The sequence below is a fragment of the Bos mutus genome, chromosome 18 (assembly GCF_027580195.1).
Source record: "Bos mutus isolate GX-2022 chromosome 18, NWIPB_WYAK_1.1, whole genome shotgun sequence".
Classification (NCBI taxonomy): Eukaryota; Metazoa; Chordata; class Mammalia; order Artiodactyla; family Bovidae; genus Bos; species Bos mutus.
In genome coordinates, this window is record NC_091634.1 from 15,126,064 (window position 1) to 15,141,806 (window position 15,743).

A 15,743-nucleotide genomic window follows, 5' to 3' on the forward strand; every position below is an offset into this window, starting at 1 on the left:
TGGCTTTTTACGACACTGTATTCTCTGCTTATTGTCTTTCATTAGCCCTAACCTCTCTCTTGCCATTTCCTCTTCACTGTAACCAGAAATCATAACAAAGCAGCCTATGAGGCCTTAATATACAGACTGCTTTGCAGAAGTTAATGAAATTGTTCCAGTCATAGAAAAGAATACCACATTTCTTAATTGATTACAGATTCTCTGTTAACCCTTCTTAACCTAAAATGAAATTAGAAAAATTAATAAACGTTGCTTAAAAGAAAGAATTAATTAATGAAGGAAATGTAGCAGTAAGCAAAAACTATGCAAAATAAAAGAAATTCAAGAGGTAACAGGTAAAATGAAAAATAGAGTCAAAATTTTTTTTTTAGTGAGTGAAGAAATTTACAAATATCTAAATGGGGGGGGGGAGAGAAATGGGAAGAAACAGACCCTAAACCATTGACCACTGGAGAAAAACAATGGCACCTACCTTTCTGTAACGTGAAGGAAAAATGAGAGCATGGAAATGGAGTGGTATTTGGAGGTGAAGAGAAGATTCATTTGGAACTTCACATGGAAAAGGTTACTTTTATTTCTAGGTTTCAGGCCTTTATCCACAGGCTTTTGGCCTCTGAGAAGGAAACTCTAGGCCAATATTATAGAGATGCTGCTGCCTCACTAAACATTTGGGCTGTTATCTGCAGTGATGGCCTCCTTGTTCAGCCCTCACTCACCTGGGCAAGTCTCATCCTTCAAAGCCATCCAGGGCTCTCTTCCCTTCTCCAGTAAAGAGAATACTTCTGGCTGATAAATGCAAAGTCCTGGTCAAAAAATAAGAAATAGGAAATTACCACCTGGTAAGGGTTTCCTAAGTCCCTTAGTTACTAGGATGGGCGAGAAAAAGGCATAAAGGATGGGGAAGATGGAGGTTCCCAAAGATGATGACTTACTGTGAAATGTACAAAGCGCACACCATTTCCCCAGAAATATCTCCCCTGAGATACTCGAAAGACAATCCAAAAATTCACAATGTAGAAATCAGGGATTTCTGGGGTGAAATTCTGAAGCTTACCCAGCAAGACCAGGTTGCTGTAGTTCTCCAGCATCACATCTCTGTACAGATGTCTCTGTTCTAAGTCCAGGCACTCCCATTCCTCTTGAGAGAAGTCTGCAGCTGAACATCATCAGCTGCTGAAATGACAAACCCAAACATCAATGGTGAAGTAAATCTTTTAGATAGGCAGGGAAAAGATGGAAAAGGGCACTGCAGGAAGAGGTATACACATTCAGCAAAAACTGGACTTGGCTGCCTCTAGGGTAGAGGGGGAAACAACAGGGAAATTAGTGTCCCTGAAGCCAAGTGCCTATATGCGCTTAAAATCTCCTGTTGTCAGTCACAACAATGTTCTGACCTTCCTGTAACAAACAGCAAGACAACTGGATGGTAGCCCAGAAAAACAGGTATCATATGAGTTCTTGTTGTTGATACCACCAAGAGGCTACACTAGCCTGGAATAATTAACTTCAAATTTATTGTATGAGAGAAGTGCTGTTTTTTTTTTTCTTTCACCTTCTTTTATTTGAATTTTCTATTAGTTGAATTTGAAAGGATTCTTAAGAGATTATACTCCCTAACTGAATTCCATTTTCTGTGGAGCATGTATAAAATCTCTAGGCTATCAGCTAAGTAGCTGACTATCTTCACTTCTTCTTTTTAATGATATTAACCTCTCATTGGTTTCTTGGCAAGATCCCACATCTCTCTGAACTCAACCTCTTCTTATATATCCTCTATCTAAAAGCATGACAAAGTGCCACTACTAAAATGAATACCAACTAACACTGACTCTATCTTTCCTAAATGAAACACCCCATCATACAGGGTAAATAAAAGCTTTCATATAGTGTGTCCTTTTTAGTCACTCAATTCCACTTTGATGAACCACAGTTGTTGTCTTTTAACATTTTATTTTACATTGGAGTACAGTCAATTAACAATGTTGTGATAGTTTCAGGTACACAGCAGAATGACTCAGGAGCCACAGTTTGATCTTTAAAAGTCTCTACTATTTCCTTTAAGGGAATATATTTCTCCTCCTTCAGTGCTCTGTCAAAATATTAGGATACAAGAGGTATTGAATGCCATGTTGGAGAGAAGAGGGACATTCAGAGAAGGCACTAAACTGTTTCACAAATATCACTTACCATGTTGAATAGTGAGTCAGGTAAGCAGTTTAAGAATAAGGAATAAAAATATTCACATGATGTAGTATAAATGGTTATCTTATTATAATTGTGCGTGCGTGCTAAGTCACTTCAGTCATGTCTGACCCCAGGGACTTTAGTTTTCCAGGCTCCTCTGTCTGTGGAAGTCTCCAGGCAAGGATACTGGAGTGGGTGGCTATTCCCATCTCCAGGGGATCTTCCTGACCCAGGGACTGAACCTAGGTCTCCTGCATTGCAGGCAGATTCTTTACCATCTGAGCCAGCAGGGAAACTCTATATTATTACTATAAATAGTTGTATTTTTGGAGAGAAGCAATTCCAATTCACATGGGCCATAACTTAAAATTCCAAGAGTCACTCAGTCTTCTGGATTTCTCATGTAGTTGAAGCAGTTTTGAAAAAGTGGAGCTAGAGGGAAGGAATCCTAAGAGGTCAGGCTTTCCTCAGAGCTTTCAAATGGACTAAGAATACCATTTTATTCCCTGAAGGAAGGTCAGAGGGAATCTGCAGAAATTCTGGCCCTACCCAAAACCCAAGACACTAAACTACATCAGGATGAAGTTTCAGTCCAATCAGTTATGATAAATCATGACAAGGATCAGAATATTCAGAATATGAGATAAGGACATTCTGACTTGCTCTGAATAGCCCCTTTAACAAAAAGGACCCCAAGTTAGACATCCCCCAGGGGGAATTTTCCAATCTGGGAGCCCCGTGAGTTTGCCCAGGGCCTTCCTGTGTATCCCTGTAGGACAGTGGCCTTTTATCTCCCCCATGTCCAACCAAAGTATATAAAACTTACTGACTCATTTTCATCTAAAGCACTCTCATGACAAAACTAAGGGCAATGATAAAAAAAATGAAAAGACAACCTACAGAATGGGGAAAATACTTGCAAACAATGCAATCAACATGGGATTGATCTCCAAAATATATAAACAGCTCAATATCAAAAACCCAATCAAAAAATGGGTAGAGGATCTAAAGAGACATTTTCTCAAAGAAGACTTAAGAAATATTCATTCTTATGAGGAGTAGACCACGCTGAATTAGAGTTTCTGTAAGCAGAAATGCTATGAAAAGGAGGTGACTGATGGTGCAGGTAGTAAAAAGAGGCATGGAGATGACAGAGGGATTCAAGGTGGAAAAATTCAAAATACATAGGCTGTATTCTTTTATTTTTTAAGCAGCTTGCTGCTGCTGCTGCTGCTAAGTCGCTTCAGTCATGTCCGACTCTGTGCGACCCCAGAGACGGCAGCCCACCAGGCTTCCCCGTCCCTGGGATTCTCCAGGCAAGAACACTGGAGTGGGTTGCCATTTCCTTCTCCAGTGCACGAAAGTGAAAAGTGAAAGTGAAGTCGCTCAGCCGTGTCTGACTCTTCGCAACCCCATGGACTGCAGCCTACCAGGCTCTTCCGTCCATGGGATTTTCCAGGCTAGAGTACTGGAGTGGGTTGCCAGCTTAACTGATATAAAATCCATATACCCTACAATTAACGCATTTAAAGTAAGCAGTTCAGTGGTGTTTTTTTTTTTTTTTTTTTAGCAAATTAACATATGTGCAACCACTGCAAGTCAATTTCAGAATATTTTCATCACCTCAAAAAGAAATCCTGTGTCCTTTAGCTGTTACATTAGTTTATTTTTGGATGCTCAGATAACCTTGCATATGTGGGATATATTCCACTCAATCATGTTGTATAATTCATTTTATACATTGCTGAATTTGGTTTATTAGTATTTCGTTGAGGATTTTTGTATCATATTTATACGAGATACGCTTTGCTTGGTTTTGGAATCAGGGTAATGCTAGCTTCATTGAACTGGGAGCTTGATGATATGTTTTAATTTCAGCAAAAAAGACATTGTGGAACTCAGAGCTGAGAGTAGGAATCTTCCTGAACCAGGTTAGGTCGTAAACAGCAAAGAAGGCCTGACTATTCAGAGGGGCTAGCTTTTAAAGAAACTATTTCCTACTGCAGAAACAGAGGAAGGAACTCTTGAGCAGAACCTCTGCCCCATTCATCTTTTCATAGGAAAGTGCCAGTGCCAAATATACCAAAAAAAAAAAAAAACTCACATTCCAAAAACAAAATTAGAAACACTGTGTCCAAAAATATAGTTAGATAAAAGTTTGAAGAATGCTCCAATTCCCTATGTATAAAGAAAACTCACTAAAAATTTCAGAGAAGATTAAAATTATTACCCAACATTTCAATATGAATTATAAGAATTTATGGTACAATCACAGCTCAGAAACAAAACTACATGCACTAATGGTACAATGATTTCAGGAAAGAGGAGGAAGTGATAGGCAGACCACATATAAAAGCTAGTAGAATTCAAGAATGAAAGAGAATATTAGGCAAAACCACTTCAGACTTGAAAAATAAACTACAAAGAGCAAAAGGTATGACAAATACTACAGAAAGTGCAGCATGGAACAAGAGATATGAACATTAGCAAATGGAACAAAATGAAACAGAAACAACTATAGAAAGAAAAAAATAAAAGTCAGAGTGGTTCAACTTGCAGAGCCACATATAAATCAAGGCAGTTAGAACACACACCTACACCACACACAAAATAAATCGAAAATGGCTTAAAGACTTAAATATAAGACAAGACAACATAAAACTCCTAGAAGAAAACATAGGTAAAACATGCTCTGACATAAAGCATACCAATGTTTTCTTAGGTCAGTCCCCCAAGACAATAGAAACAAAAGCAAAAATAAACAAATGAGACCTAATCAAACTTATGTTTTTGCACAGCAAGGAAACCATAAACAAAACAAAAAGACAACCTACAGACTGGGAGAAAGTATTTGCAAATGATGCAACCAACAAAGGCTTAAATTCCAAAATATACAAACAGCTCATACAATTCAATAACAACAACAAAGAAAACCAATCCAATCGAAAAATAGGCAGATGATCTAAATGACATTTCTTCAAAGAAGACACAGGCACATGAAAAGATGCTCATCATCACTAATTAATTAGAGATGCAAATCAAAACTATAATGAGGTATCACCTCACATCTGCCAGGATGCACGTGCGCATGCTCAGTTGCTTCGGACTCTTTGTGACCTCATGGACTATAGCCCACCAGGCTCCCCTGTCCTGGGATTTTCCAAGCAAGAACATTAGAGTGGGTTGCCATTTCCTTCTTCAGGGCATCTTCCTGATGCTGGAATTGAACTTACGTCTCCAGTGCCATTTCCTTCTTCAGGGCATCTTCCTGATGCTGGGATTGAACTTACGTCTCCAGTGTCTCCTGCACTGGCAGGCAGATTCTTTACCACTGAGCCACCTGGGAAGCCCCCTAGCTGGAATAGCCACAAATAATAAATCCTGGAGAGGGTGTGGAGAAAGAAAATCCCTTTTACGCTCTTGGTGGGAATGTAAATTGGTAAATTTCCAAATATGGAAAACAGAATGGAAATTCCTCAAAGAACTAAAAATAGAGGTGCCATATGATCCTGCAATCCCAATCCAGGGCATATATCCAAACAGAATTATAATTTGAAAAGATACATATCCCTGCCCCCCATTCATAGCTGCACTATTTACAATTGCCAAGACATGGAAAAAAACGCAAGTGTCCATCAACAGATGAATAGGTAAAGAAGATGTGGTACATATATATATACAATGGAATCCTACCCAGCCATTTCAAGAATGAAAAAATGCCATTTGCAAAGACATGGATGGACCTAGACATTATCATACTAAGGGAAGTAAGTCAGAAATAGAAAGACAAATACTATATGGTATCACTATACGTGGAATCTAAAATATGACACAAAAGAATGTATCTAACAAGACAGAAACAGACTCACAGACATAAAGAATAGACTTGTAGTTGCCAAGGTGGGGGTGTGGGGGAGGGTAGGAGAGAATTGGGAGTTTGGGATTAGCAGATGTAAACTATTATATATATAGGACGGATGAACAAGGACCTACTGCATAGCAGAGGGAACTATATTCAATATCCAATGATATGCCATGATGGGAAAGAATGTGAAAAAGAATATATGTATAACTGAGTCACTTTGCTGTACAGCAGAAATTAACACAGCACTGGAAATCATCTATACTTTAATCAAATTAATTAAAAAAAAGAGAAGTGATCCAACTTGCAACTAAGCAGAGCCTCTAGAGATGGAATACAAATCAAAGGAGAGAATTAAGATTTCTTAACATGGTACAGAGAGCACAAACCACAAAGGGAAAAAATAATTCAGATTATATGTTTTTCAGACTATATTTTAAAAAGTAATTTCTCAGAAAAGGAGTGAAAATGGACTGGGAGATATTATTTGCAATACACACAGCTGATGAGGATTCATATCCAAACTACAGAACCCCAAATAAAGAACTCCTAAGAATTAACAGTAAAAAGGCAGACAAGCTCCCCAAAACTTGAACAGACACTCCACAAAGGAAGACCAAAGGACTTAAACAGGCATTTGCCAAACGAAGATATCCTTTGGGAAGGATATGGTCAAGAGACATTAAAACAAAAGCACTCAACTTCATTAGTCATAAGTTAAGAAAACCACAATGCAATACCACTCTGCATATATATCCACCATATTGGCAAAAATTTTACAGTCTGACAATACCATGTGTTAATGAGAAAGTGAAGCAACTGAAACTTGCATAAACTGTTGATTGGAGTACTGATTTTGTGCATTTTGGAAAACGGACTGTATCTGCTTAAGCAGATTCATGTACCCTATGATCCAGCAAGTTTCTCTAGAAATAGACCTAAGAAACAAATACAAATGAACAGAAAATGACAAGTGGAAGAATGCTTCTAGCATCATTATTCATGAAAGTCCAAATCTGGAAACAGGCCAAATGTCAACCAACTGTATAACAACTGTTGAATGGACAAATATAGTTGGTATATTCATGCACTGGAATACCAGTGCATTTAGCAAGGCAAACAGTAAGCTAAATTTACATGAAACAATATGAATGCATCTCACAAACATAATGTTGAACAAAGAAGTCAACACAAAAGGCTCTATACTGTATGACTCCACGTATATATATATGTTCAAAAACAGACAAAACTGACGTATGGTGGTTACTTTGGGGAATCTACTTACTGAACAGGAGCACAACAGGGGCTTCTGGAATGCCGGCAATGGTTTATTTCTTGATCTGGGTGCTTATACATGGGTGTTCCCTTTGTGGTGATTCAAGGTGTACCATTTTGGTTTTATTGGTTGTTTGCATCACTGTGTATACACTTGTCTATATATATGATAAACTTCAATAAAAGATTTACTTTATAAATTATGAAGAAATATATACAAGGCAAATGCAAACAAACAAAATAACCAAGGGCTATGATCTTGAGGATGCTAAAATACTAAAGTTTACAATTCACAATAAACATATAATAATTATGAATATATATCAACTAATAGTGGAACTTTCATAAAGCAGAAGTTACAGGTTGATGCAAGATAAAATTTCACTGATAATTAATTTCATTGATAATTCATGTTAAAATGAATTTTAATATATTTTTCTCAATTTAAGACAAATCAAGTGCAAAACATACCTATAGACTGACCATATATTAGATCACAAATAAAAATTCATTAAATTTCAATATCATAATGCAGCAAAGCAATACAAGAGTGGGCCTATGTGCTTTACCTAAAGTCCTTAATTTTATCAATAAACATTGAGTTCCTCTCATGACACATGGTTCAAACCCTTCCATGACGCTGAGTCTAAGAAACTATACCACTGTATTAGTTTTCTACTGCTGCTACTGCTGCTGCTGCTGCTAAGTCACTTCAGTTGTGTCCGACTCTGTGCGACCCCAGAGATGGGAGCCCACCAGGCTGCCCCGTCCCCAGGATTCTCCAGGCAAGAATGCTGGAGTTGGTTGCCATTTCTTTCTCCAATGTATGAAAGTGAAAAGTGAAAGTGAAGTCACTCAGTCGTGTCCAACATTTAGCAACCCCATGGACTGCAGCCAACCAGGCTTCTCTGCCCATAGGATTTGCCAGGCAAGAGTACTGGAGTGAGTTGCCATTGCCTTCTCCAAGTTTTCTACTACTGAGTAACAAACAATCATAAATGCAGTGGCTTAAAACAATAAAAATTAATCACCCTACAGTTAGATAGAAGTCTGCCATGGTTCTCACTCGGCTAAGTAAGAAGAGCAAGGTGTTGGCAAGGCTGTGTTCTTTTCTACAGGCTCTAGGGGAGAATTAATTTCCTTAAGTTTTCCAGTTCCTAGAGGCCACCAACACTCCTGGGCTTGAGGCTAACTTCTTTGATCTAACCAGCAACTTTGTATCTCTCTAACCATTCTTCTGTGATCACATCTCCCTGCAACTCAAATTCAGCTGGAAAAAGTCCACTGACTTTAAGGATCCAAGTGATTAGTCTGGGCCCAAAGAGATAGTCTAGGATAATCTCCCCACTTCAAAATCCTTAATTTAATCCCACTTGCACAGTTCCTTTTGCCTTGTAATTAACATATTCATAGGTGCCCAGGGTCTGGACAGGGACATCTTTGCAGGGACATTATTCTGCCTACTCCAACCATTCTTAAATGTTCTATCCTTGACTTTCCTCTTTTCAAAGGAATACTCAAAAGTCCACCTCATTCTACCCCAATACTACCTCTCCAACACAGCTGTGAATCCAATCAGAATAAGCATCAGTATCCCCTGTACCCATGTTTATGCCCATCATATTGTAATAAGCCCTAGGCTCCTTGGTGATCTCTCTTTACAGATATTATATTCCCCATCAGTTGGACGTCCCATTTTCTCATCCCTCAATTCCTGAGACATTCCAGTATGCCCTCTGGAATTCAGAGTAACAAACCCCTCTTTTATCTTCAACCACTTCCCTGAACAATCCTTTCACCTTTCTGGGTCTAAGAGAAACGTGGCTTTCTCCAGAGGACTCCTATAGCCCTCTCAATGTTTTCCACCCGCAACAGCCTCTTGCCACTGGGTCTTTAAGTGGGGCAGGTGTTCTCCTTGCTCTTATTACTTTCAGACTTTCTTCTCCACAAACGCTCTACCTTTGAATTTCATGCCAAGAGACCATATATAACTCCCATAACAGCCATACTGTTGTTGACATCTACCAAGTACAGGGTATTTCTTTCCCTTTGTTTTTTCAAAACTTGAGCTCATGGCTTACCCTGTACAATGCTATTTGTTCAGTTGCTAATTGTGATTTGTTGTTCAGTGGACTCTTTTGCCACCCCAGGGCCTGCAGCCCGCCTCTTCTGTCCACGGGATTTTTCAGGCTAGAATACTGAAGTGGGTTACCATTTTCTTCTCCGGGGATCTTCCCAACCCAGGGATCCATCTCGTGTCTCTTGCATTGGCAAGAGGATTGTTTACCACTGAGCTACCCAGGGGAGCCCATAGACTACTACCCTTCTTTTATTCTTGCAATTTCAGGACACCTACATATGAGCCTGGCTTACTCCTTACCGGTACAACCACTTTTCCTTCTCTCATGGCTCAGTCCCGCTACCATACTGATAGGTTGTTATTTCTCCCTCCCCAGCTGCTGTTCCATTTCTTTACTCATATTTACAGAAAAACTCTTCGAATATGTGGTCTACAGTCTCCCATTCCTCTAGCCTCATTTTACCTTATCCTACTCCAATCCAAGCAGCCCCCACAGAAACTACTCCCCACACCTTCACGAAAGACTGTGAAGGTGACTAAATGCAATGCTGAATTCCTTGTCTCTGGCCCCACAGCTGCTGCCACCTTTACCACCTTTACACACACGTTCACGACTTGGTGATACAGTCACAATCATACATGTGCACAGTCACATCTAAAAGGTCCATTACAATCACATACAGCTCTGGTCCCCATCGCACTATACACACACATCCATCCACGGTACCCATACCTTGCTCCTGCACCAATTTCACACAAGCACCCAAGGTTCGCTGCCAGGATCCCTCGAGCGCGTGGATACACACACGCAACTTCCCACCATCGTCCCTCCCACATCCCATTGCTGGTAAAGCCTCAAACTCTGAAAACTTTAGCCCCTCACTGCCCTCCCCCGCGGCCTGGGCCTTTCAGGGTTCACTCCGCTCCCAGGTCTTAGACTCACCCGACTTTAAGGTTCCCTCAAGCTGTGGATATTCCTCAGGGACTCGCGGGCTATCCCTCCTATGGTCCTGAACCGGCGAGGGTGCGGACAGAATGTTGCCTCCGGTATGGTGGACACTGGGAAATGTAGTCCGGATCCTGGACAAACGTTTAAAAGCCCAGAGGTCTCAAATCACAGACCTTGGTCTTGGACCTTATCCCTTCGCTCTGCAGAGACCATCGGCCTCACATTGCCTCATATCTGTGGCAAAGCGTCAACCAGTTCCAGGCCGCGTCTAGAACACAAGTTTCAACTTAGGACTCCACGCAGCTCTTCCTCCACAAACTGGTACCCTTCTGTGGAAACTAGGACAAGAAGCCCAAGCCATCTTTCGACAGAAAGTAGCCGTGAACGCGAAGCCCCCTGGGAAATGTAGTCCAGAGCTGTGGACATACTTCTGGAAGGAGGGTGTAATTCTCATCACAAGCTCACCTCCTGGGCATCTGACACACTGGTTGGCAGAAAGGTCCTGAGTCTTGGCCTGGACGGGAGGACACTTCTTATTCCACAATCCCTGAGGGTTGGATGAAGGGGAGGATTTATGGGGCACCACTGGAAAAGGTCAGTTTTCATTCCAATCCCAAAGAAAAGTGAAAATGAAGTCGCTCAGTCGTGTCCAACTCTTGTGACCCTATGGCCTGTAGCCTACCAGGCTTCTCGGTCCATGGGATTTTCCAGGCAAGAATACTGGAGTGGGTTACTATTTCCTTCTCCAGGAGATCTTCCTGACCCAGGGATTGAACCCAGGTCTCCCACATTGTAGGAATGTGCTTTACTGTCTGAGCCACCAGGGAAGGCAATATCAAAGAATGCTCAAACTACCACACAATTGCACTCATCTCACACGCTAGGAAAGTAATGCTCAAAATTCTCCAAGCCAGGCTTCAGCAGTTTATGAACTGTGAACTTCCAGATGTTCAAGCTGGTTTTAGAAAAGGCAGAGGAACCAGAGATCAAATTGCCAACATCTGGTGGATCATGGAAAAAGCAAGAGAGTTCCAGAAAAACATCTATTTCTGCTTTATTGACTATGCCAAAGCCTTTGACTGTGTGAATCACAATAAACTGTGGAAAATTCTGAAAGAGATGGGAATACCAGACCGCATGATCTGCTTCATAAGAAACCTATATGCAGGTCAGGAAGCAACAGTTAGAACTGGACATGGAACAACAGACTGGTTCCAAATAGGAAAAGGAGTACGTCAAGGCTGTATATTGCCACCCTACTTATTTAACTTATATGCAGAATACATCATGAGAAATGCTGGGCTGGATGAAGCACAAGCTGGAATCAAGATTGCCAGCAGAAATATCAATAACCTCAGATATGCAGATGACACCACCCTTATGGCAGAAAGTGAAGAGGAACTAAAAAGCCTCTTGATGAAAGTGAAAGAGGAGAGTGAAAAAGTTGGCTTAAAGCTCAACATTCAGAAAACTAAAATCATGGCATCTGGTCCCATCACTTCATGGGAAATAGATGGGGAAACAGTAGAAACAGTGACTGACTTTATTTTGGGGGGCTCCAAAATCACTGCAGATGGTGACTGCAGCCATGAAATTAAAAGACGCTTACTCCTTGGAAGGAAAGTTATGACCAACCTAGATAGCATATTCAAAAGCAGAGATATTACTTTGCCAACAAAAGTCCATCTAGTCAAGGCTATGGTTTTTCCTGTGGTCATGTATGGATGTGAGAGTTGGACTGTGAAGCAAGCTGAACACCAAAGAATTGATGCTTTTGAACTGTGGTGTTGGAGAAGACTCTTGAGAGGCCCTTGGACTGCAAGGAGAGCCAACCAGTCCATCCTAAAGGAGACCAGTCCTGGGTGTTCATTGGAAGGACTGATGCTGAGGCTGAAATGCCAATACTTTGCCCACCTCATGAGAAGAGTTGACTCACTGGAAAAGACCCTGATGCTGGGAGGGATTGGGGGCAGGAGGAGAAGGGGACGACAGAGGATGAGATGTCTGGATGGCATCACGGACTCGATGCACATGAGTCTGGGTGAACTCCGGGAGTTGGTGATGGACAGGGAGGCCTGGCATGCTGCGATTCATGGGGTTGCAAATAGTCGGACACGACTGAGCGACTGAACTGAACTGAACTGGGGCAAAAGGGGAGGAGTGTCCGCTGTCTGAGAAGACATGGGAGTACCTCCTCCAGTATCCTTCACAACAGCAAACACTTACCTTGTTCCAATTACACTTAAAGTGGTTTAAATTAATTTTCATGGTTACATTAGTATTTTGTAAATATTATTCATGTCTGAGCTATTATTTTTGCTGAAAATAATACTTGCCAGCTCTTTTTCACTTGCATCCTTTTTTATTATCGTTTATTTTTTTATTTTTAATTGGAGGTTAATTCCTCCACAATGTTGTTGGTTTGTGCTGTACAACATGAATCAGCCGTAAGTATGCATGTGTCCCCTCTCTCTTGAACTGTGCTTATCATTTAGATGTCTAAACTTTCTGATGGAGGAGTAATTCTTTCAATATTTTCAAAATCATCAGGTAATCTTTAAATATTTTAATTGTGAAATCGAAAATACCTGAAGAAAAGTACATAGAATGTGTAAATTCAGGGTAACATCATACAAGTGGAGAATCTTGGAATGTTGGTAACCTTGTTGGTACCTCAAGGAGAAATGCCCACCCCCTCTGATCATTTCTGATCCCAAGACACCAACTGACCACTGTCTTGTTAATATAATAATACCTTGATTTGTCACTTATCTATCTTTGAAATTTACATAAATGCAATGAAACTGTATGAATTTGCTTAGTTGTTAAAACTCCTAACTAGATTAACTCAAAACTCCACACTAAAGGCTTTACAGAAGGAAATATATGCCAATTCAGGTATAAAAATTATTTTCCTCAGTTTCTATGGCAATGCCAGACTCCAAGATTAACCCTCCCTCCAAGGTTCAAGGATTCACTGGGAGAACTCCAGCAAAACAATACAAAGCAAAATCAGCAAAAAGAAAAGGTGCACTGGGCCAACTTCAGGAAAAACCAGCCCCATGTTTCCAAGGGGATCCTTTCCCAGTGGAGTCACAAAGGCCATTAATTCCCCAGGAATGAATTGTGACAGTACATGTGAAATGGTAACAACCAGGGGAGCTCGTTAGAAACTCAGTATCTAGTATTTTCATTGGGGCCTGGCTGCATAGGCAGGCTCTGCCTGGCACATACCAGAATTTCAGACTCTCAGAAGGAAAGCAAGTATTTAGCATAAATTATATTGTTTGAACAAACATTGTAGACATACTGAGCCATTCTTATCAATTAGGATAATAGTAATCTTCTCAAAATCTTAAGTTCTAGTTGTAAATCAAGAGCCAAACTTCAATCAGGCCTTTAAAGGATAAGTTTTCTCAACTCTGCTATGTTAACCTTTTCCTGCATACTACTGTCATAAACAAATGGCTTTCAACAACATCAAAAAACTACAAAGTATGTAAAAAGCCAAGAAAAATCAAAGCATTCCCAAAACACAAGGCAAAAATCAGGAATACTTCAGGTGTTCTTAGGTTGTTGTTGCTTAACTTCAGTCTCTGCCTCTTTCCTCATATGGCCTTTTTCTATGTCTTCTCATCTTCTGTTTATTGTAAGTGGATTTAAGTCACATCCAGATAATCCAGGATAATCTCACCTAGATATCCTTATCTTAATTACATCTGTAAAGACCCCCCCCCTTTTTTTTTTCCCCAAATAAGGTCACATTCACAGGTCTTGGGAGTTAGGATGTGGGCATATCTCTAGGATGCCACCACTTAATCCCAAAAAACCTGTTACTATATTTAGTTTTATCTTAATAGATTTCCATAGAATTCTCATCTTGCCTTACTGATCTCAGAGGTTTAGCAGAGCAAAGACCAATGACCTACCCACTAAAACTTATTCATTCTAGTTTTATCTTAGTAAATGACAATTCTGGCTTCTTGATCTAAACATATGTGGGTTGGCCTAGGTTCCTCTTTTTCTCTCATTTCCCGCATCAAATCTATTACCCAATCCATTTAGCTCTATCTTCAAAATGTATCTAGAATCCAACTAGTTCTCATAACTACCACTGCTATCACCCTAGACTGAGTCACCATTATCTCTTATCTGGATTATTCCACCAGCCCATTGGCTAGGTTCCCTGCTTCTTTTTTTTGTCCCCCTACACCCTACTCTCTACTCAGCACTCCAAATGATTTCTTTTAAATATAAGATCATGTCACTCTTCTGTTCAAAACCCACTATTGCTTTTACATCTCACTAAGACTAACCAAACTTCATAAAATATTCTCCATAATCAGTCTTCTCATTAGCTGTTTCACCTCATTTACTATCTCCACTTTGTCACACTGTCCTAGTTGCTGCTCACTAATATACCAGGCTTATGGCTTGTTGTTGTTCATCACTCAGTCGTGTCCGACTCTTTGCAACCCCATGAACAGCAGCAGTCTGTCAGGCTTCCCTGTCCTTCACTATCTCCCGAAGTTTGCTCAAATGTCCATTGAGAGGCTTATGTTTAACCCACAGCATTTATGTTTAGTTGTTTTCTCTGCTTAGTGCTCTTTATCCAAATATCTTCAAATGTCACTACTTCTGTTTTTGATTAAATATCTCCATTTGAAGAGGAAATGAGGCTGAGAGGATTCAGATTTTTCCACTATCTCAGCCACCCATACAGTGACCCACAATCATGTGATCTCTCTCTCTCTCTCACACACACACATACACACACACACATACACACACACACACACACACACACTTACTCCCAACCACACAAGCCCACAATATGACCCTCAATCCTCACAAAACCACTCATAATCTTGATGCTACCTCTCCCTCACCGCATGCAGTCTCTCTTTCATTCAACTAACCCCTAAATGTAGTCACACTCGCAATCTCATCATGGTCTTACACTGGGACCCTCCTTTGCCCACTCTCTCATGTGTCTGGACTTGTGAATTTCTCCCCTTTAAACTCCCGAGGCTGCTTTGGTCCCAGACACTCATGTTGCACATTGTGGAACCCACATTATGGGTTGTCTCTTCTGGCTCCCTAACACGTTCCTCAGCAGCTTGTCTCAAGGGCATCTGAGCGCTCCCAGATCAAAGCGTAACCCTGAGCAGCCTCCTGTGCATTTAGCTGAGGCCAGGCCCCGCCTCAGAGCCTAGGGAACGCAGTTTACCTTGGCCGAGTCCGTCCCGCCGTTGGCGAAGTCCTGGACTACATTTCCCGGGACGCCATGGGGTCACTATGCCGCAGGGTGACTGCCAAAACCTGCGAGAGCCGCAACAGAAACTTGAGGCTGGGCTGTGTCAAAGAAAAGTTGCACCAAACAAGTTAAACAC

At 40.8% G+C, this 15,743-nt stretch overlaps 1 protein-coding gene across 1 annotated transcript in view; it reads right to left on the reverse strand.

Moving 5' to 3' along the window:
* ZNF790 (zinc finger protein 790) overlaps positions 1 to 15,743 on the reverse strand; it is a 28,689-nt gene that overhangs the window by 9,248 nt on the left and 3,698 nt on the right. The window contains 5 exon segments of the mRNA XM_070386747.1: positions 717 to 803; positions 1,055 to 1,156; positions 10,135 to 10,245; positions 10,345 to 10,481; positions 15,623 to 15,705. Of these exon segments, the coding sequence (XP_070242848.1) occupies positions 717 to 803; positions 1,055 to 1,156; positions 10,135 to 10,245; positions 10,345 to 10,481; positions 15,623 to 15,705 (520 nt within the window).